Raw genomic sequence first — 24,409 nt, 5'->3', positions numbered from 1 at the left:
CAACTCTAAGTTATCACTTGTTTATTTATTCTTATGTAGAGATTATAGAATAGAGACTACATGACACTGAAATGTCATGGGCAACAAAGAGTTTCACATTTGAACTGAGTGCTTCCTATTATTCTCACCTACCTTTTTGGCTAAAAGCAGAAAGGAGGCTAACGTGTTTTGCCAATCAGGGTTCCAGCAAGCTAGATTCCAGTTAGTCAGGCTTTACTTCACAGCATTCTTTTTTAAAAAATGCTTTATATTTATTGGTAAGATGAGCCCCTCCCCCTCCTAAACAGGAAGTGGGATATTTCTAATCAGCCTCAAAGTTTAAAGGTTGCGAATGGTCATATAATCTGCTCAAAAATCACATCAATTTCTAGTCTAAAAGCTAGGATCAGAAGAGCTTTTGGATAAAAGGTTTCTTTTTAAAAGGGAAAGGGAGAGGGGTAAGGGAGATCAGGTAACGAGTTTAATTTTCCAAATGCATGTTGGGCAATCCACTCATGCATTTCCCCCCTACTGCTAGCCAAATGAGACTATCTTCTTGAACCTTTTGGGTTCTTTCTGTTGCATAACTTTATAACCACATGTCACACTTCTGCTACATTCCAAAAAAGCGTTGCGAATCTTGAGAACAGTTAAATGTTTTGTGATGTCGTGCATGCAAAATCTACACATTTCAACATTTCAGCCAGTGTACGGTCAGATCTTCCAAGAAGAAGAGTTGGAGGGCTTGGGTCAAATTGGGGACAGGCACTAGTGCCTCTGACGGAAGAGGATGCCTGTATTGGATGAGGCTGTTAGCATCTCATGACCAAATGCTGGAGCAAGGCAGGCAAGAAGGAATCTGCCACACTCTCCGACTTTCAGAGGCTTGCTTGGGCTAAATTGGCCCATCTATTTTACTTTTGAAAAAAAAAATCAAACCTTGATACATGTGTTTCGAATCCCCGACACTTACCCCAAATCTTTTCTAAATCTACAATTTAGTTCTTGAGATTGAGGAAAAGAATATGCACTGGGTGCCCCTGTCTCAAAGTACACTTTCTGGAAAATGTTGAAACGTTCATCAATAAAAATTGCTGACAGTGAGGCTTTCACTGGAGTATGCCTGATTTTTAATGCATCAACAGTAACTCTCACTAATATTATCTATGCTATGAGATGAATGCATTGGAGACGGTATTGATCTGTTCTGCATGCCACATGCTCATCCTGCCTATGAGCCTGCAGGAATGAGCTCGTCAAGGCTTGGAGATGAGCCTTGGGAAAAACCAAAGCTTCAGGCAGGCAGGCAGCACCTACTTGTTACAGGGACACACACAAAGCCCGCAGAATTTTCCTAGGTCCGTCAAATTCTTTTCTGCTTCTTTCATATCCTTATTGATTTGGTCCATCCCTTCCTCAATGCGTTCCAGTTGTTCTGATTAAACACAAGTATTTTATCCCCACAGAATGAAGCAGATGGAAAAGGACAAAAGAAAAAAAAGACAAAACTTCAGACATTCACTTTGACATTAAAAAAGAAAAACAAAAAAAAAAAAAAAAGAAAGAAAAGAAAGAAAGGAAGAAAACTGGACGCCACAGATTTGAGCTGGTACCCAGTACCTACTTGTTACAAGGACATATGAAAAGGCCACAGCATTTGCCTAAATCTTTTAAATTTTTCTCGGCCTCCTTCATGTCTTGGTTGATATGGTTCATGCCTTCTTCGACACGATCGAGTTGTTCTGGTTAGGACAAAGGGATGATAGTGTGGAATGAATTTTTTGGGGGTTTCCAACAGAACATGAGAAATGACTATGTGAAACAGAATTAGAGAGAAAGAGAGAAAGAGAGAGAGGGAGAGGGAGAGGGTGGGAAAGAGAGAGAGAGAGAGAGAGAGAGAGAGAGAGAGAGAGAGAGAGAGATTGAGATTACAATGCATTGTCCAGGAGGATGCATTGCTGTAGACGGCTGCTGCTGCCCTAAGTAGACATGGGTGGAAGGAAGTGAACAAGAACAATGCTCAAAATAGTTTGCAGTTCAGACGGGATGAGATGGGATCAGAGGTCTGTTGGATTTTTGCATATCCAGGGAAACAACACAGTGTATTGATTCAGATACCAGTGAAACCCAAAAGAAAGAAAAGCCAGATGTTAATTTATGTCTAAGGGGTTCCCATTCAACGCATCTAGACAGATTATCTGCTTCGATATCAAGGTATCTGTATCTTTTGGTTTTTAAGTATCACTAACCAGATAAGAGGAGAAAATAAAATGCACTGTTGTCTTTGGGGCAACAAGAGAACAATAAGCAGGAATAGACATAGCCATGAGTTTCTACTCTGCCCTTAGCAGTGGATGTTTAGCCAAAGGTAGTCTGCTTTTGGTTTTGTTTATCTAATTCATAGAAGCTGGAAAACGAAAGTAACATCAGCACAGGAATACTGTAGGTACCAGAACATTTCTAATCATTTTTTACCTTATAACTGACTTGTTACAAAAGCTGGGGAAGACATTTTATTCTTCTGCTGTGGTTCCCCAGGGTCTACACTGGGGACCTGCTCACTACCAACCTGGTCAGAGAACAGGGAGAATATGTGTCTCTTTGAAGGAGGGGCAGGGGGCCACTGTTTGGCACCTAGAATGGCATTGTTCCATTGCTACAAGGAAAGCTGACTTCAGTGCATCTGAAACACGGCTTGATACTCATAAAAATTCATCAGCTCTAGGTTGCCAGGCTACATAAACCAAATTGATTAATTTCTCACAGATGTCATCAGTTTGGGGGGAACTGCAAGTTTAATGAAAGGGGATTCGTCAAGTAGTTTTTAAGACTTCTAAAGGAGAAGTGCAATATGATGTCTTGGCTGTCTAATGGTAATGTCCAGTTATAACCCTTCTCCTTTTTTGGTTTATATTTTCATGTGTGCTTTCACTCTTGTGCTTCTAGAACTATGGGCATGCCTAGGTCTGGCCTGTCGGCATAAAACCATCCCACATCAATGTGTGCTATGGAAATTGTTACAATCAAACCTAAAGGAGGCCCACTAGTGAGCAAAAGTATGCACAGCATGAATTTGAATAATAAGAGATTATTTTTGCTCTCTTTAGTGAGACTAAAGAAGAAAATGTCCCTGACGAGGTCTCTGCTGCTTTTGCTATGCTTTTCTGAATCCGATGAAAACACTCCAGTGTTTATCCAGCTTTGAGGACACAGCAGTGCAGTGCTCTGTCAAGTGCACAGAGACAGGGATGTCTTGACGTCGCTTTACATGCAAGGAGATTTCTCTCCCATCCTGCTTCCTCACCTTTGAGGAACCATTCCTATCTCCTTGCCTTCTTCCCTTCCTAGTTTGTTTATTTTTATTTCGACAGGATCTTCCCCTGTAGCCCAGCATTCTAAGTAGTGGATTGCTAAGTACAACCATGCCAAGCTCACTTGTTGGCTTGGTTTTGTTTGTCTGTTTTAGCTGTTTCCTTTTAGGAATGCAATAAATCACTTTGTGAATTGTGAGGGGACACAGTGTTTCCCTAAAACTTTTACAATTTTCTTGGCCTCCTACATTTCTTGGTTGACAAGGTTCTTGCCTTCATCAATGTATCATCAAATGAAGAACCGTGTGGAATACAGATATAAATAAGGATGCTAGTTCAAATCAAAGAGTTGCCAATACTCACAACAGTGCTGTGTTAGAATGAATTTAACAAGTTCCTGGGCTCAAAGGGCAAATTAACTGCAGGGCACAAATAATGACTGTAGTACACATACATGATACTGAAGGGATGAGTCCAGATGTTTGTACTTCCTGATTCATTTCTCTTATGTTAGAAAACAAGGAATAGCTCTTTGCTTCTGAAAAAAATAATGACTGATGGATTTCAAAGTCTAATCCTGGTGCCTCTAGAGAACAGGGGGTAGTGTATATATAGGAGTGGACACCTAAGTGTTGTTGGACCTGTGAGTTAGATAATTGAAAGATAAAAACACATCCATATTCACACTTCTGAAAGCTGCATTGTACCATGGATTTCCAGCTTTGTCGGCAAACTGTATGACTGAAAGAGAAAAGTCTGATGCTGAATTTGATAAAAAAATAGAAAACAATTCCCCCCGAAATAAACAAGCAAACAACCCAGCATAGAATTATTTTGTCCAGTTTTTTTTAACAATAATATTAATTTTTACTGTGCCCAGTTGAGTTTATGGGCATACTTGACACATTAAGAATTGGTATCCTTGGAATAATTGCTATGAAGCTCTTCCCAGGAAGTTCATGAGAGCATCCAATGTCTTTATTTCATTCCCACAGACAGCTGCATCTGTGAGAGTCTCATAGCATACCACATGGCATTTACTACGCTCCCTAAGCTTGTGCATTTGTTCTTGGAGGTTGAGAAGAAAACTTTTCAGAGATGGTCAGGAGAGTCTCCTAGTCTTCTGTTAGATAACAGTACATGTTGGTAGCAGAAATTGAAACCTCCCCCCTTCCTCCAGATATTTGAGTAATCGATTGTCTGTGATAGATTCTCCTGAAGCAGATCGATTGCTTAGGGATTGTTTACACATCTTTTCTACCAATATCATCTAAGTAAAGGATCTTATATTAAGGCTCTTAGAATACTCAGCCTGGCCCTAAAGTAAAACACAGCGTTTTACCTAGTATACCAGCCTTCCTACTAATATTCAGTTAAAAGATACTGCCTAGGTTATTTCTACTTTGTTTAGAGTAATATAGCCACATATCCACAGTGGCTGGGCCATTCCTACCTAAAGTTGGTAAATGGACATTAGCTAAGGGGTGGGGGTGTTTTCTGAAACACTGCTTCACAGTGTCATTAACTTTAAGGTAACAGTTAGCTGACTCTCAAGATAGGCCTTGATTTCTGTCTCTTTTTTTCCCTGCCAGCAGTGGTCAGCGATTTTACTATTTAATTTAGTTCTCAGAGAGTCTGGTTGAGTCTTCAAGACAAATTAGGGGGGAAAAAAGCCCAGAAAAGAAACAAAAGAAGTAAGAGAAAAACACAGCTGAAAGGTTAGATTATCCATTTCACACATTTTCCCCTTTAGGGGAAGTTCCTGGGAGACAATATTTTTAGGGGAACAATAGTCCCAGGGCTCTGTGTGTCTCCAGAGTTGTCTGGGGCTCCTTGTTGTCTCCTGATACCTGGGTATAAAACAAGAACCCTATAAAGAACTTCTCAGTGCAACTTTCAGTTGGACAACCTGCAGAGGTCTGGCCTGCCTCCACAATGGTTCTCTAGGAGGACGGTTGTTGCTTGTGGTTCTTGAGCAGCTGCGAGGTACAAATAGTCAATATTTTGGATGTCAGGTAGAGACAAATTTAATACAGCATAAACTGAAGAGAAATCAAAAAGCAGTTACTGATCTAAACAAGTAAACATTGCACAAACAGAATCAAATGCTTTTAGAGGTAGGGAAGATAGCAGTTGACATACTCATCTGTCCCTTGCACTTGTACATAAGTTCGTAGTTTAGTAAAAATGGAATGCGTACCCCTTAAGACAAGTCCCAGATCACCCACTTTTGGAGATTTACAATTACAGGGATTTTGTTTCTTTTTTTTTCACTATGAACTGTTCATTACACATCTGCTATAACACTAGCTCTCACCGGAAATATGGTTATTGGAGGAATCCAGAGGGTTTCAGCTGAGAACATTCCGTAACCTCTCTCTCTGTGTGTGTGTGTGTGTGTGTGTGTGTGTGTGTGTGTGTGTGTGTGTGTGTGTGTGTGTGTGTATGGGGGGGAGGGGGGAAATCTGTTCTTTGTTTCTTTGATAACAATATATAGGTTTTTGGGGGGGATCATGCTGTTTAAAATTATGAATTTTTTGCACACATTTGGGGAATCTAGCACATTGTACCTCTAGGTTTTTATCAAAGTACGAAGATATTTGCAGATCAGGTAAGCAGGCCGGTCATTTCCTACCCCTCTTCCTTTCTTTTCATCTGAGATGCCAGGAACTGAGTCCAGGACCTCATTCTTGTTAAATAGGTCCCCTTCAATGGAGCTACCTTCCCAGCCTTTCTTTCTTCAGCTCTATGTCTCTGTCTATTGTTTTCTGTGTCTTTATGTCAGTATTTCATAGAAGAGGGAAAAATTATCCCAAGTCTTTCTTCTACTGAAAAGCTTCTTTCTCCACACTGCTGACTACTAACTGAAAGCGTGGGTAAGATAGAATTGCTACTTTAGTGCTTTTGTTTTTATTTTGCTTTGGGAATTGTCACTCTTCTAGGGGAGCACCCTCTGTTTCACAACATTTAAGACAGTGACTTGCTGCACCCCACATTTAAGAGGTAAGTCCTTGCTACATGTAACTATGGTAGATTCATGGGGTAACTTCTCAAGACTGCCCCTGCTGTAATACCTTTAGAACAGAACTCATATGTATTCTTAATTTTAAAGTTTACAACAAAGTTTAATTTGAATATTGGAAGAAAGGTGATGGGGTTGGTGTATAATGGTCTCTCCCCCCTTTATTTTTGTAATTATTTGCTGTATTTTTTGAAAAAGGTTTAATACAAATAAATATAAAAATGAATGCCTCTTTATGATAGCAACATTGAGGAACCTGTCAGAGAAGTGGGGTGTTGCTTTACATTTGTGAATTGTATGGCGTTCATACTGAGGTCATGCTTTCTGAAGATGCTACTAGTCAATATCTGGGCATAGAGGGGCTGCTTGGTTTGGGTCATTTCTGCCCAACACGGCTTTTCTTCTGTACTTGGGGTTAGGAATCTTAGCTCCAGGGCTCTCAAGAGTCCCAGAAAAGTCTGGGACTCCTTCTAGTCTACACTCCTCTTCTTTCCTGCTCCTTTTCTAGGTGTTGGACCCATATCATAGTCTGAAGGGCCTTCCTGTCAAACCCAGAAATCATAGGCTTTTATTGTCTACATAAATCCAACACTGACATTTCCCAATAAATCTTTCATACTTCTAATTTGTGTCTCAGAACACCTCAAGTGTTATGGCTTTCTCTCGTGTCTTCTTACTCCAATCCCAATGCTCCAGAAATGGTTAAACGCATAGTTTATGCACCAGGTTGATAGCAGAACATCTCTCCATGGCCATATCATAGCTGATGTGCTTGATCTCAACACAAACACGTATTTAGATTATTTCTAGTCTTATACAGCTACAAGTAATGCACATTCTTTTTTCACATAATTGAAAATGTTTAGCTTCAGTGCAAAAATTCTAGGACTTGAGCGTTTTGGTTAAAGATAGGAACATTTCAAAACTGAAGATACGATTACCAAATTGTTCCTATGACACGTGTATCAGACCAAGGCACCCATGTAAAAATTAAGAGCTTGCTTCCCAATACACTACTATAGCACTGGTTGTTGTTGGCAATTTTTAAAATTTGTATCTTACTGAACAAATCAACTTGCTAAAACTGGCATACTATTGGTTGAGACAATATTTTACACATCTATTTGCAAATTAAAGCTTAATATCTCTTGCTCTTTTTACTGTTAGTTGTTTTTCTTTCATGATATGCATAGGTTCTCCCATGTTTTAGGAAAAGTATTTTATGTCAAGTTATCTGCATAGCAATTTTCCTCTCAGTTTGAAATTTATGCTTGGAGTTTATTGTGTCTTTGCTGGAATGAGTTTTACATTCTCATATTTCCCACTGGAGAAAAAAATTACAACCCTAATTTTTTACTAAGGCTTTTCAAAAGTATGAAAATGTTCAAGTATCTAGTTATTATGAGAAACTAAAATGAAAACAAAAGAAGAATTTATGGTTAGAATTATTATGTACATTATCACCATATTATTTTGAGTCATAGAAAACTTTGATATTGACTGTATAGTTTCCACCTCAGCATGTAGAGATGACATACTAACATTTCAGCTCTCCAAAGTTTTTTTTATTCCTAGCCTTTCCAAAACTGCCTTTAAAATAGCTCACATATTATGATTGGTTAAAATGTTGACTATCCAGTCCCTACGTTAAAATAATTTTTAGTTATTTAAGAAATCTCTGTAATGACTTGAGAACCCAAAGTTCCAGATGCTCAATTTGAATGGTCAGGAGCAATGCATACCACCACGTACTATATCCCATAACCTGGATATTAATTGGAAGAAAACCAAATTTTTTGGGCAACTTTGGTGGTAAGAACAATACTAAAAATTCTCAACTATGTCTAAAATATTGTCATTTTAGAAATATACATAGATTTTGCTTTTTAAAATCTTTGATTAATGTACATAGCACAGATAGCAGTACCATTTAATTCAGTCATGAAGAAGGCCTGGACATCTGCACATTCGGTATTTTCAACAGTGAAAGAAAATTAGCAAATGAGGTTCCGAGAACCCTTATGCTTATATTTACATGTAACACATGCAGAATGCCCATCTGAGGGTGCAAAAAAATTAAAAACTGCAACTTAATTCAGATGAAGAATTGTTCTTACTGAAGAAATCTGAACTTACCGCCTTGCTCATCCAACATAACCAAAGTCCTGATGCCAGCATCTTTACTCTACATTCCAGTAATGGTAGCAAAGTTGAAAAGGAGTTAAAGAAAGAAAAGAGAGAGAGAGAAATCAGTGAGGGAGACAATTATCCCTAGAAATGGAAAATGAAGAAGGACCAAAAGGGAGACAAAAGGGAAGACACCGGGCAAGAGCTTTAAGGGGCAGGGTAGGGACTGGGAGAACTGGGTCAAGGGTGACTTTATCAGTGACCCTTGGGGGACTCATGAGGAGACACGAAGCACATCCTCCATAGGGTGGACCTGAATCCTTCAATACAGTAAATGTGCATTGGAATGCATGTACTTAATACCATATAATCTTTATACCTGGAAAGGATAAGGATGTTGGAGTCCTAGTACTTAGGTTCATCACAGAAGAGAAAAGTCTGAGAGGCACAGCTCAAAAGGAAACCAACTCTTTGTGGAGAGAAGCTCTTCAAGGTTTAGGAGACAGCGTGAGATCAGAACATATTTTGCTCTGAAACCCACAGTTCTGTACAATGCTTCAGTGTGAGAAAAATCAGTCCTCGCCAGGGTCACTGCAGGTTTTTTGTGTATCAATCTTTAGAAATACCCATCTCACTTCTTTTTATCCACATAAATCAAGACTACCTAGGTTATTAGGAGGTAGAGAGGGGAGTTTGTAGTAGGAGAAGTGAAGATACTATCCTACTCAATTTGAAAGTTTCCATGCCTAGGAATCTAACCTGCTCTGTTGTATGCTACAGGGGGACACACACCAACCCAAGAGATGATAGACCACAAAAAATATCTTGAAGACGTTAAGTACATTCTGAGCGCATATCCATCTATCTTAGTCTGCATTTTAATGATTCCTTTGCCCTTTTCTGTATTTGCTAGCCAATACTTAAGGGATACTGTAATGAGAAGCTTATTTAGGCATATGGATGCGACTGCAAAAACATGTTAGATAGTATTTGCTCCTCAGAGAAGAGATCCTGTATCATTCTGCTGGGGAAAGAACATGGAGAAAAGCTGGTGACTTTCGTTAGGCCGGTTCTCAATCTGTTTATATGTCTTAGCATTCTATGAGGTATAATGAGTGTCACTAATTTGCATGGTGCCATACAAGTATAATTTTCCAATTTTTCCAATGAGGTGCTGCATGTCTCAACACTAGAATGGCTCATTATTCAGAAGGAGCGGGAGTGTTTGACACTGTCCCTGTTGGGAGAACACAAGCAGAATATGTTGGCCTTGGAGTCAAAAAACTTTGTTGTGCCGGAAGGTCAGGTGACTCTTCTATAGTCTCACCATTTCTCACACTAAAGGTAGAGACACAAAGTAAGAGGGTGTGGTGGGTAGGTTCATGAATTTCTTTTATCCCTTTCCCTTCCATTTATTAATAGTACATTTATGTGTTTTTCATTCACTTTTTAATGTATATGTAGTGGATATCTACTTTGTCTCAGTTATTAAGAATAAGGATATTAAAAATGTGTGGCTTGTTTGTCAGTGGCCTTTTTCAGAGTGAGAAATGGCTTAGTCAGCAAGTGGAAATAACATGTTGGATTGGGTAAATGATTCTTAAGTTCTAGATCTCTATTTGAAGTCTTACTGCTCTAATCTCAACTGCTCTGTGTCTCAGCTCACCTTCTGGCTAAATAGGGGCAGTAAGAGCTCTCTCACTTCCCACTGTCATAGTAAGGATGGAATGAGCTCTAGAAAGCATAGCCATCTCAAAGCTTTCAGTTCATGGGTGGCTGAGTGGAAATCAAGAAGGAATTGTTGACATCATGTTTACCACCTCCTGCTTTGTGTCTGAAGCAAGGTACTTAAACAGCAAATCCCAACATCTTCTAGGTTAAAGACAGAATATCAAAGCAGTAGTAAAATGTGGCTATAAGTGTTAAATCAGCTAACATATTTGATTACAATAGTGATAAAGATGGCTCTAAGCACATGATAGGTTCTCAATAAAGGTATGAACTTAAATTTGCATTCTTTTGCTGGTGGCTTCATTAAATAAATGGGTGGGATTTTTGTTTGTTTGTTTTATTAGAATATGTAGAAGACAGAAGAGCAGGGATAGGGGAACATTGCAAAGGGATCAGAATATAACTCTCTCCAGTTCCTTGAAGGGTTGTGTGTGTGTGTTTTATTAGTGATCTTGAGAATGAGAGGAGTGGGTCTCATTTTACCTGAGCTCAATTCTTCCTTTGTGTTTGAATTTGGTGTGGAAAACAGGCTGTCTAGATGGAGCCAAAAATGTTGCTCTTTCTTTCTTTCTTTCTTTCTTTCTTTCTTTCTTTCTTTCTTTCTTTCTTTCCTTCCTTCTTTCTTTCTAAAGAATTATTTATTTATTTTATGTATATGAGTATACTGTAGCTGTCCTTAGACACACCAGAAGAGGGCATCAAATCCCTTTACAGATGGTTGTAAGCCATCATGTGGTTGCTGGGAATTGAACTCAGGTCCTATGGAAGAGCATTCAGTGGTCTTAACCTCTGAGACTTCTCTCTAGCCCATTTCTTTTTCTTTTTCTTTTTTTTTGTACAATTTAGTTTTCCACTTTTATTTTTAAAATGTATTGATGAATTTATTTATTTTGCCAATGAGCCAAGCCAGTGTTTATAGACTATTTTACTGTTGTCCTTTTGGAATGCTTTCATCAAACTCCAAGGCATCTGTCCTACAGCCTAGACATCCTGGCACTCTCTTGAACTCTGGAGGACCTCGAATCTGTTTAAATTAAAAACAAAACAAAACAAAACCCTACCAACTTGATTTGATAGCTTTCTTTCTAAAACTGCAACCATTGAATGATTCTTTCTTTCTTATTGCCAAAGCGTTTTGAAAGAGAAACTGGTATAGAAGGAAAAATTATGTGAGGCGTTCATGAAATATTCGTGTTTCCATAACTATTTCAGGAAGGCAGTGCCATCAAATCTGCCTGCCTAAAGCAGTATGGCCTTTTCTCGCTCAAGTTTCATGGTGTAGGATGTTGATTTGCAGACTTCATTTCTGTATTTGGCATCAGCAGAGTTAACTTTTTTGTTTTCAAGTATTTCCTCCTGGAGGACATCTGAATGAGTCTCTTTCTAGATTTAATTCTTCTTTTTTCTTTTATGCTCCCAAGGCAAGTATGACCTTGAATTTGAGCATCTATTTACATGTTCATTTCCCAACAATAAATCAATTTGTATCTTTTCCTATCTCCAGTGTTCAACATTGCATGCATATTTGTTGAAATGTACCCTTCAAAATTAAGTGCCCAATTCCAGGCTATAAACTGAATGCCACCAAGTCTCTATCCTTTGTACCAGTCTATGATATCCGAATTTTCTGAAACTTCTCCACTGATCTCTAAGTAACTTTACACCGTCCTTGAAACACTGATGGTGACTTCTATTAAAAGCCAGTCCCCCAACCTCCCATGCCGTTATACTCTAGAGTTTATTTTTGATAGTGTGAAATTGTGCTTCCATGGGAAGTGGACTGTTTGGCTTAGGGAGACATCCCAATTCTAGTACCTTTCCTGACTTTGAAACTGAATTCAATATAAATTCAGTTCACTTGAAATTATGTAGCACCAATGGACTCTGCAGTTGTGTGTAAGACCCTGGTATTTCAAAGCTCATATTTTCCAAATGATTTCTGCCCTTGATGAATATTTAATAGTGATTTTTCTTTTAAGAGAATTTTCTTTTTGATTGAAAATCAGAACATCATCTGAATAACCAATCCCTAGACATAAGGAATGCTTCACTATAAATATACAATGACCCAGGAGAAAGTAACAGCAAACCAGTCTAGTCTAATAATGCCTTGCTCAAAATTTTCTAAGGACGAAATGTCTAACAGCCTCCTCTTATTTAATAGATACGGGAGATTGAAGCCCTCTCTTTCATCTCTTGTTCTAAGATGCGACTTCATGCTTGATGGAGTAACAATTTACCAGAAACAAAAACATGTAATTTGAGCATCCCATTTCAATCAATGGAGCTTTTATCCGTAGAATAAATTAGAACAGGCATATTTTTGCAAGATAGGCTAGCACTACTTTCATTTTAAGAAGACATACAAGAGAAAAGGGTCCATGTTCCCGAGACTCTGCAGCACAGAGTGCTTAAAGGCAAGCATTCTGATGCATTTTATCCTACTGCGCACAGTCTAGGCAATGTTTCAGCATTGCACAACTGAGCAAATGGGAGACAGCTTGAGAAATGTACATCATATATGTAGGCATGTACATAAACACGTGAAAAGTGAGTTTGGAGGCTCTGGTTGTAGGTAATTCATTATTATGATAATAATACCGCAGTGTACAATAAAGTAATTGTGTATCATCAGATAGCAGTTAGGGAGTGAGAGACCATCTAATCTCAAAGCTCATATAAGAATGTTTCAAGCTTGGGCAGCACCCCGCGAGCAAACTTGAGCCTCGGGACCACAGGTAAGACCAACTTGTCTGCTGCAAGAGAGCTGCCTGGTGAGATCGGGACACACAGAGGCAGAGTTCATCTAGGACCAGGCACGTCCTGTGTTTGCCGGAGGTCCCACGCCCGCGGATCCCGGGCCCACAGCAGCTCTCTGCTCCCAGACCCTGTGGGAAAGACACCTCACCGCCTGATCAGGTGGGCACTCCTGAGGCTGCAGAGCGGAAGAGACCACCAACACTGCCCACCCCTGCCCACATCCCTGGCCCAAGAGGAAACTGTATAAGGCCACTGGGTTCCCGTGGGGGAGGGCCCAGGAGCGGCAGGACCCCTGCCTGAGACACCGCAGGAACCTGAGGGAAACAGACCAGATAAACAGTTCTCTGCACCCAAATCCCGTGGGAGGGAGAGCTGAACCTTCAGAGAGGCAGACAATCCTGGGAAACCAGAAGAGACTGCTCTCTGTACATAAATCTCGGACGCCAGAGGAAAACACCAAAGGCCATCTGGAACCCTGGTGCACTGAAGCTCCCGGAAGGGGCAGCACAGGTCTTCCTGGTTGCTGCCGCCGCAGAGAGCCCTGGGGCAGCACCCCGCGAGCAAACTTGAGCCTCGGGACCACAGGTAAGACCAACTTGTCTGCTGCAAGAAAGCTGCCTGGTGAACTCAAGACACAGGCCCACAGGAACAGCTGAAGACCTGTAGAGAGGAAAAACTACACGCCCGAAAGCAGAACACTCTGTCCCCATAACTGACTGAAAGAGAGGAAAACAGGTCTACAGCACTCCTGACACACAGGCTTATAGGACAGTCTAGCCACTGTCAGAAATAGCAGAACAAAGTAACACTAGAGATAATCTGATGGCGAGAGGCAAGCGCAGGAACCCAAGCAACAGAAACCAAGACTACATGCCATCATCGTAGCCCAATTCTCCCACCAAAACAAACATGGAATATCCAAACACACCAGAAAAGCAAGATCTAGTTTCAAAATCATATTTGATCATGATGCTGGAGGACTTCAAGAAAGACATGAACACACTTAGGGAAACACAGGAAAACATTAATAAACAAGTAGATAAGCCTACAGAGAGGAATCGCAAAAATCCCTGAAAGAATTCCAGGAAAACACAATCAAACAGTTGAAGGAATTAAAAATGGAAATAGAAGCAATCAAGAAAGAACACATGGAAACAACCCTGGATATAGAAAACCAAAAGAAGAGACAAGGAGCTGTAGATACAAGCCTCACCAACAGAATTCAAGAGATGGAAGAGAGAATCTCAGGAGCAGAAGATTCCATAGAAATCATTGACTCAACTGTCAAAGATAATGTAAAGCGGAAAAAGCTACTGGTCCAAAACATACAGGAAATCCAGGACTCAATGAGAAGATCAAACCTAAGGATAATAGGTATAGAAGAGAGTGAAGACTCCCAGCTCAAAGGACCAGTAAATATCTTCAACAAAACCGTAGAAGAAAACTTCCCTAACCTAAAAAAAGAGATACCCATAGGCATACAAGATGCCTACAGAACTCCAAATAGATTGGACCAGAAAAGAAACACCTCCCGTCACATAATAGTCAAAACACCAAATGCACAAAATAAAGAAAGAATATTAAAAGCAGTAAGGGAAAAAGGTCAAGTAACATATAAAGGCAGACCTAACAGAATCACACCAGACTTCTCGCCAGAAACTATGAAGGCCAGAAGATCCTGGACTGATGTCATACAGACCCTAAGAGAACACAAATGCCAGCCCAGGTTACTGTACCCTGCAAAACTCTCAATTAACATAGATGGAGAAACCAAGATATTCCATGACAAAACCAAATTTACACAATATCTTTCTACAAATCCAGCACTACAAAGGATAATAAATGGTAAAGCCCAACATAAGGAGGCAAGCTATACCCTAGAAGAAGCAAGAAACTAATCGTCTTGGCAACAAAACAAAGAGAATGAAAGCACACAAACATAACCTCACATCCAAATATGAATATAACGGGAAGCAATAACCACTATTCTTTAATATCTCTCAACATCAATGGCCTCAGCTCCCCAATAAAAAGAAATAGACTAACAAACTGGATACGCAACGAGGACCCTGCATTCTGCTGCCAACAGGAAACACACCTCAGAGACAAAGACAGACACTACCTCAGAGTGAAAGGCTGGAAAACAACTTTCCAAGCAAATGGTCAGAAGAAGCAAGCTGGAGTAGCCATTCTAATATCAAATAAAATCAATTTTCAACTAAAAGTCATCAAAAAAGATAAGGAAGGACACTACATATTCATCAAAGGAAAAATCCACCAAGATGAACTCTCAATCCTAAATATCTATGCCCCAAATACAAGGGCACCTACATATGTAAAAGAAACCTTACTAAAGCTCAAAACACACATTGGACCTCACACAATAATAGTGGGAGATTTCAACACCCCACTCTCATCAATGGACAGATCATGGAAACAGAAATTAAACAGAGATGTAGACAGACTAAGAGAAGTCATGAGCCAAATGGACCTAACGGATATTTATAGAACATTCTATCCTAAAGCAAAAGGATATACCTTCTTCTCAGCTCCTCATGGTACTTTCTCCAAAATTGACCATATAATTGGTCAAAAAACGGGCCTCAACAGGTACAGAAAGATAGAAATAATCCCATGCGTGCTATCGGACCACCACGGCCTAAAAATGGTCTTCAATAACAATCAAGGAAGAATGTCCACATATACTTGGAAATTGAACAATGCTCTACTCAATGATAACCTGGTCAAGGAAGAAATAAAGAAAGAAATTAAAAACTTTTTAGAATTTAATGAAAATGAAGGTAAAACATACCCAAACTTATGGGACACAATGAAAGCTGTGCTAAGAGGAAAACTCATAGCGCTGAGTGCCTGCAGAAAGAAACAGGAAAGAGCATATGTCAGCAGCTTGACAGCACACCTAAAAGATCTAGAACAAAAAGAAGCAAATACACCCAGGAGGAGTAGAAGGCAGGAAATAATCAAACTCAGAGCTGAAATCAACCAAGTAGAAACAAAAAGGACCATAGAAAGAATCAACAGAACCAAAAGTTGGTTCTTTGAGAAAATCAACAAGATAGATAAACCCTTAGCCAGACTAACGAGAGGACACAGAGAGTGCGTCCAAATTAACAAAATCAGAAATGAAAAGGGAGACATAACAACAGATTCAGTGGAAATTCAAAAAATCATCAGATCTTATTACAAAAACCTATATTCAACAAAACTTGAAAATCTTCAGGAAATGGACAATTTCCTAGACAGATACCAGGTACCGAAGTTAAATCAGGAACAGATAAACCAGTTTAACAACTCCATAACTCCTAAGGAAATAGAAGCAGTCATTAAAGGTCTCCCAACCAAAAAGAGCCCAGGTCCAGACGGGTTTAGTGCAGAATTCTATCAAACCTTCATAGAAGATCTCATACCAATATTATCCAAACTATTCCACAAAATTGAAACAGATGGATCACTACCGAATACCTTCTACGAAGCCACAATTACTCTTATACCTAAACCACACAAAGACACAACAAAGAAAGAGAACTTCAGACCAATTTCCCTTATGAATATCGACGCAAAAATACTCAACAAAATTCTGGCAAACCGAATCCAAGAGCACATCAAAACAATCATCCACCATGATCAAGTAGGCTTCATCCCAGGCATGCAGGGATGGTTTAATATACGGAAAACCATCAACGTGATCCATTATATAAACAAACTGAAAGAACAAAACCACATGATCATTTCATTAGATGCTGAGAAAGCATTTGACAAAATTCAACACCCCTTCATGATAAAAGTCCTGGAAAGAATAGGAATTCAAGGCTCATACCTGAACATGGTAAAAGCCATATACAGCAAACCAGTTGCTAACATTAAACTAAATGGAGAGAAACTTGAAGCAATCCCACTAAAATCAGGGACTAGACAAGGCTGCCCACTCTCTCCCTACTTATTCAATATAGTTCTTGAAGTTCTAGCCAGAGCAATCAGACAACAAAAGGATGTCAAGGGGATACAGATCGGAAAAGAAGAAGTCAAAATATCACTATTTGCAGATGATATGATAGTATATTTAAGTGATCCCAAAAGTTCCACCAGAGAACTACTAAAGCTGATAAACAACTTCAGCAAAGTGGCTGGGTATAAAATTAACTCAAATAAATCAGTTGCCTTCCTCTATACAAAAGAGAAACAAGCCGAGAAAGAAATTAGGGAAACGACACCCTTCATAATAGACCCAAATAATATAAAGTACCTCGGAGTGACTTTAACAAAGCAAGTAAAAGATCTGTACAATAAGAACTTCAAGACACTGAAGAAGGAAATTGAAGAAGACCTCAGAAGATGGAAAGATCTCCCATGCTCATGGATTGGCAGGATTAATATAGTAAAAATGGCCATTTTACCAAAAGCAATCTACAGATTCAATGCAATCCCCATCAAAATACCAATCCAATTCTTCAAAGAGTTAGACAGAACAATTTGCAAATTCATCTGGAATAACAAAAAACCCAGGATAGCTAAAGCTATCCTCAACAATGAAAGGACTTCAGGGGGAATCACTATCCCTGAACTCAAGCAGTATTACAGAGCAATAGTGATAAAAACTGCATGGTATTGGTACAGAGACAGACAGATAGACCAATGGAAAGAATTGAAGACCCAGAAATGAACCCACACACATATGGTCACTTGATTTTTGACAAAGGAGCCAAAACCATCCAATGGAAAAAAGATAGCATTTTCAGCAAATGGTGCTGGTTCAACTGGAGGTCAAAATGTAGAAGAATGCAGATCGATCCATGCTTATCACCCCGTACAAAGCTTAAGTCCAAGTGGATCAAGGACCTCCACATCAAAGCAGACACACTCAAACTAATAGAAGAAAAACTAGGGAAGCATCTGGAACACATGGGCACTGGAAAAAATTTCCTGAACAAAACACCAATGGCTTACGCTCTAAGATCAAGAATTGACAAATGGGATCTCATAAAACTGCAAAGCTTCTGTAAGGCAAAGGACACTGTGGTTAGGACAAAACGGCAACCAACAGATTGGGAAAAGATCTTTACCAATCCTACAACAGATAGAGGCCTTATATCCAAAATATACAAAGAACTCAAGAAGTTAGACCACAGGGAAACAAATAACCCTATTAAAAAATGGGGCTCAGAGCTAAACAAAGAATTCACAGCTGAGGAATGCCGAATGGCGGAGAAATACCTAAAGAAATGTTCAACATCTTTAGTCATAAGGGAAATGCAAATCAAAACAACCCTGAGATTTCACCTCACACCAGTGAGAATGGCTAAGATCAAAAATTCAGGGGACAACAGATGCTGGCGAGGATGTGGAGAAAGAGGAACACTCCTCCATTGTTGGTGGGATTGCAGACTGGTACAACCATTCTGGAAATCAGTCTGGAGGATCCTCAGAAAATTGGACATTGAACTGCCTGAGGATCCAGCTATACCTCTCTTGGGCATATACCCAAAAGATGCCCCAACATATAAAAAAGACACGTGCTCCACTATTCACTGCAGCCTTATTTATAATAGCCAGAAGCTGGAAAGAACCCAGATGCCCTTCAACAGAGGAATGGATACAGAAAATGTGGTACATCTACACAATGGAATATTACTCAGCTATCAAAAACAACAACTTTATGAAATTCGTAGGCAAATGGCTGGAACTGGAAAATATCATCCTGAGTGAGCTAACCCAAATACAGAAAGACATACATGGTATGCACTCACTGATAAGTGGATATTAGCCCAAAAGCTTGAATTACCCTAAATTCCTAGAACAAATGAAACTGAAGACAGATGATCAAAATGTGAATGGTTCACTCCTTCTTTAAAAGGGGAACAAGAATACCCTTGGCAGGGAAAGAGAGGCAAAGATTAAAACAGAGACTGAAGGAACACCCATTCAGAGTCTGCCACACATGTGGCCCATGCATATACAGCCATCCAATTAGACAAGATGGATGAAGCAAAGAAGTGCAGACCGACAGGAGTCGGATGTAGATCGCTCCTGAGAGACACAGCCAGAATACAGCAAATACAGAGGCGAATACCAGCAGCGAACCACTGAACTGAGAATAGGACCCCCGTTGAAGGAATCAGAGAAAGAACTGGAAGAGCTTGAAGGGGCTCGAGACCCCATATGTACAACAATGCCAAGCAACCAGAGCTTCCAGGGACTAAGCCACTACCTAAAGACTTTACATGGACTGACCCTGGACTCTGACCTCATAGGTAGCAATGAATATCCTAGTAAGAGCACCAGTGGAAGGGGAAGCCCTGGGTCCTGCTAAGACTGAACCCCCAGTGAACTAGACTGTTGGGGGGAGGGGGACAATGGGGGGAGGGTGGGGATGGGAACACCGATAAGAAAGGGGAGGGGGGAGGGGGATGTTTGCCCGGAAACTGGGAAAGGGAATAACACTCGAAATATATATAAGAAATACTCAAGTTAATAATAAAAAAAAAATAAAAAATAAAGGTCTGATAGAATTCTGCACTGAAAAAAAAAAGAATGTTTCAAGCTCTGGCTCCTTTTGTTGTTTTCTTGCAGTGTATTGGAAAATAATGCATTAAGACCAATGGCCAATACTCTTGGATTGTGGCTACTTGCCTCTTTCATGGAGCTTACGCATTTTTGCATGAGCAGTGTCTCAAGAACAGGGAAAAGGAGGTATTTCTCTCCTTTAGAGTAGAAAGCTGCTCTTCTATGCTGCCAAGGCCCCTCCTGTGGGGGCCAATTTGTGCTCCATTACAAGCTCAGTTTGTCACTTTTGAAATAACAGACTTTTCCTTCCAGAGAATACATCATTACGTCTCTCTGCTCTCCCTGTGGCCATCCACCTTTAGCCACTTAACACCCTTAGGTGAGGTACTGCAGCTTCAGAAATAAAGGAAGGCAGCGTTTGCAGCCATGGTATAAGAGGCAGCTACTTTCCTTCTAATCCTGTGTAAAATTTATCTTTTTTTCCTTCCCTTTTATGTCATTGCATAAGCAATTCACAGTAGCACAGGGTGGGTGAATAGGTTCATTTAATCATTCTGCCACAGAAAGCCCAAGATCTCTAGAAAAGATAATCACACATGAATTTATACATTGATAAGCAGTCACATTCAAACTGTGGCTAAAGTGGCATCTTGCTGAATAAAAACCATTAGGCTTGTTTTATTAGGTTAAGATAAATATAGTCCAATCCATTCTTTCTCTACTCCAGCTCTCCCAATGGGCAAGTTCAATTAATCCATTTATTCTTCCTGGTTGACTGCTGTTCTACCAAATTGGAATGAGTAGGTTTTATTGCAAATGCTCTTTTGATTCCATTATTGCTTTCTGCCCTATTTTACCCAATTAAAAATAGTTTGGGATTCATTAAGCCATGCATTACAAATGCTTTAGAAATGGATGTGCAATTCAGAGTCAGTAATATAAAAGAACTTTTATGTTTACTTAATTGGACTAGATTTTTCTCTTTGTTAAAGATTTTTCTTATTTCTTCATAAATTTCAGTGTCCAATACTAAATACGACACTTTCAAAAGATGATATGTCCACATAAATGCATATTTTTTAAAGTTATAAGTGTAGTTGGAGTCAGAAAAGAATTTTAGATTAGCTGGAATGTGTTGCAACAAAATCATTACAAATGAACATCTTATGTAGGTAATTCTTCTACACATTAAGCACTGTTCTGTCAGTTTCCAGGGACCCCTCATCCCCTTTTTGTGTCTATTGGGAGCATTAGCTTGGAAATGGTAGGTTTCTCTGCACTCTAGACTCTAGAGGTAGCCTGGAATGGACAGTGGTGAATACTTGATAATTAGCTGACGGCTTATGACATTTCCAGTAATTTGTGGCTTTCTGATGGGTTGTGTTAGCATTGGAAGCAAGAGGGGCACGACTTCAGTAAAAGCAATAGGAGCTAGGAATGAACGTGTCAACACAGGGAGCTAGTTTCTGTTAATAGAAGTCACTCCTTACCTCTTCGACCAGCTGCAGCATGCGACGGGTGCTTTCCAGGGACTAAGGTGGAAAAACAGAAACACTGTTAAGGGCAGGAATTGAGTGCTAGGAAAATCAGACATACTTTTTTTTTTTTCATTTCACAAACACAGGGTCTCTATCATATATGACGTCAACTTTGTAACAAAATGTCTTCCCAGTTTCAATCTCTTTCCTTTTTGGGCTTTCTAAATGATCAGATTTCCCAAAGTGATCACATGAAAGCTTACTGTCTTAAAGTCAAAACCATATGAGATTGACTCTGATATCAAACACAAAGAAATCTGTAAAAATTATTTTGCATGCTCTGGATGCATAGAAAACTATCATATATTCTGAGGGCTACTTTGTCTTTCTAGAATTAAGGATATTGAATCTTAAACACAAACATAATTTTTCTTGAGCTTGTCACAAACTTCCATTAAAAGTCCTAGAAACACAACCGGAAGATGTTATCAATAAAAAGTTACGCTGTCACCTTAGGGTGAAAAAAATCAAATAGGTTTAAAATAGCTATAATTATCTTCATTCTTAGACAAGAAAAAGCACGAAGAAAACTCTGAAGCTTGGCAGCTGGCCCTCCAGGCACAGCATTGCCACTTTGCTCTCAGTTCTTTAACATAGTTCCAATCCAACAACCACTGTGATTTCTCTAAGCCATGCTTTTAAGTAGGAAACTTATGTTGGACATGATCCATGATCCTAAAGAAATGTGAAGGATCTCTCTCTCTCTCTCTCTCTCTCTCTCTCTCTCTCTCTCTCTCTCTCTCTCAGTAAAATGGCTATCAGTGATGTGCTGGCAAATGCTTAACAACTGACTCTGGAAAAAAATAGAAATACATTTATCTATATTCATGCTTATTGCTGTACTGATATGAAATTAGAGCACAGAGCTGACATATAACACAACGCAGCATGCATAGCCATAACTCCTGTGTAGCGGGTCGATTCTCACAGAAAGCTCTGTATGTGTTCTGTGTAGTCTGTCTATGGCTCTTTATTTGAGGAGCTAGTGAGATTCCAACATGATCGATGGAACTGGATAATTTCACCTATGCTAATGAATAAGAAGAAAGTGAAGCACTGAAGACTAGTGGACCTATATTCATTCGTAAAGAAGACAGCGTTTTTGTTGTGGAAAAAAATAACAGGTTCCATATAATGGAGGACTTCCTCAAAATTTTTGTATTTAAAAATACTTTTATGATTTGAAAGTTTCATATAATATATTTTTATTATATTTACCTCCTCCATCCTTCCTCCTAAATCCTCCCAGGTCCCCCCCCCCACAACTTTCTGCTCCCAACTTTGTGTGTTATTTTCTTAGTGTAATAGCTATAGACAAGCACACGTTAAAGGTTTTATATACAGCATTAATGCTTTCTCTTTGGTCTTAACTCTAGTTAATCAAAACAGCAAAGCAAGAGATGATTGGTAGCATTTGACAGTTCTGGGTTCTAAGTAGGTCTGGGTGCTAAACAATTGCTTTCTATTTGACTTGTCAGTGCAGTAGGTTCTCTCCTCCCTCCCTCCCTCCCTCCCTCCCTCCCTCCCTCCCTCCCTCCCTTCCTTCTTCCTTCCCCCTAGCCCTCCCTCCATCTTAGGAAAATGGCTATCAGTAGTGATGTGATGTCTCTGTGGTTGAGATTTACATTGGTCTGTGGGCTTTCCATTCCTTACAGTCAGGGCCAGTCAACTCTTTCTAACCTGAAGACACCTTAGACAGAGTAAAAGAAAGTTCTTTATTCACGTTTTTAAAAAATTGAGACATTAGAGGAAGTCTCCTTTTCAGAAGCCGAATCCTTTACCTCATCAGCCAGCTGGTCAGCCCTCCTCTGCATCTCCTCCAGTTCATTACGCATGTCTGCGTCCTCGGCCATGGTAGTGGTGGGGGGTTGCTGGGCGCCGGGGCCAGCAAGTCAGTGGTGCTTAGTTAAGGAACCTGGGAAGAAGGAAAATATTGAAGCTTACATGAATGTCTGCTGCCTGGAATGTATAAGCGTCACACTGTCCCCATGGTTCAGATAGCTTCTAAACTAGAAGCCCAATTCAGACAAGAATCAATAGAATCATGTCAATTCTCCAAAAACTGCCAGGAATGGATATTTCAACACCATCACTGAAACAGACACATATTTACATATGATTTTCTGACAGTCTTGCATTGTAGTCCAGGTTGGCTTTGGGCTAACCATTTTCTGCTCCAGCCTCCTAAGTTTTCTAGAATTACAGGTTTACAAAGACACATATGGCTTCCCCTGAAGTATTTATTTCACACAAAACGAATTCAGGTAAGAGGACCTTGATTCTTTCAGAGAACCCTTCTTTCTCCTTTCCCATCCTTCTCCATTCTGAAATACTCACTTAGAACATCAGGGATACACCGATGAACAAGAAAGGTGAATTCACCACCTCTGTAGAACAACAGTCTAATTGAAGCAGACAGTGAAGGAATTCTGAGCACCAGAAATCAAGCAGATTGCCTACAGGAACACAGTCAGCCTCCATCAGGGAGTCATGTCCCAGGAAGGGACCAGGGGAAGAATCGAAGATAAGTACTTGATGTTACACCAACATCTTTGGGCTGTACACCTAATTATGGTCCAGGCTTGTGTCCCATGTTTGAGATATTCAAGCATACAGTGGAACTTGTCTTTCCTCTTGCAGAGTTGAACCTTGTCTTTGGGAGAATGGGTGCTTACCTAGGAATTACATATCTAGTCCTCACAAGGAGATGGCCGTGTGGCTAGAGATGGTTCCTAAATGGAGATGACATATGTCCCTATTAGACCAAGGGCATTCAGAAGCTGGTACTGAACTCCCATCTTCTCCTGCCAACAAAAGCAGGAAAGATGGCTGAGCCATAGCATAGAAGAGGGTCCTCTGAATCCTTGAAGAAAGGAAAGCTGGCTGCTAACTAGAAACAGCCATGAGTCCATAGTGAAGAACATAAATCCCATGAGTTATGTGACTGGATGTATATGACACTGTCATACACTCTCTCAGATGGAATTCCTCCTCTGGGGAGTAGAAATTGAGCATATGATTAGCTTCCTGCATTGACCAGCTCTGTGAAGAAAGTCTTCTAATCGAAGGACTTTAAACAGGAAGAATGTTAATGTGAACTAGAAACTGGATGGCTATGGGTAAGATCATTTCTCTCCCTGAGCATCTAGCTCATTTCTGAGATCTTATGGCACAGGTATGTCAAGGATAGAAAATCCCAACGAGCTTTGTTTGCTAAGGACACTGGGTCTTAATATTCAGGTGGCCTGTTTGGGTAAAATATTCTCATACTTTTATGAAGTGTGGAACAAATCTAGGCTCTGTTACCTATTTTTCCTCTAGTAATGGCTGACATCAGGCGTACGGATGAGCAGCTGAGTGCTAGTGGAGGCAAAAACCAAGGAAACCAGTGGGAGTGTAGAGGTGCTGGTCTCCAAGCA

The 24,409-nt window shown here is 39.9% G+C and overlaps 1 protein-coding gene across 6 annotated transcripts in view; it reads right to left on the bottom strand.

Annotated features, from left to right (window-relative positions):
* Positions 1–24,409, bottom strand: part of Snap25 (synaptosome associated protein 25) — an 81,871-nt gene that overhangs the window by 10,898 nt on the left and 46,564 nt on the right. For 3 of the 6 annotated variants that reach the window (XM_063283127.1, NM_030991.3, XM_039104314.2), the window contains exons 2-5: positions 22,772–22,905; positions 20,943–20,984; positions 8,449–8,497; positions 1,297–1,414 (exon numbers count right to left, since the gene is read on the bottom strand). In XM_063283127.1, coding sequence (XP_063139197.1) covers positions 1,297–1,414; positions 8,449–8,497; positions 20,943–20,984; positions 22,772–22,843 — 281 coding nt within the window. In that variant the 5' untranslated portion in view covers positions 22,844–22,905. Of the gene's footprint in view, positions 1–1,296; positions 1,415–1,603; positions 1,722–8,448; positions 8,498–20,942; positions 20,985–22,771; positions 22,906–24,409 lie in introns of those variants that run through there. The other 3 variants (NM_001270575.1, NM_001270576.1, XM_063283128.1) reach the window with 2 other exon arrangements.

Source organism: Rattus norvegicus, chromosome 3, assembly GCF_036323735.1.
Source record: "Rattus norvegicus strain BN/NHsdMcwi chromosome 3, GRCr8, whole genome shotgun sequence".
Lineage (NCBI taxonomy): Eukaryota > Metazoa > Chordata > Mammalia > Rodentia > Muridae > Rattus > Rattus norvegicus.
The sequence above is the reverse complement of the archived record's forward strand: the minus strand, read 5'-3'. Positions and strand labels throughout refer to the sequence as shown.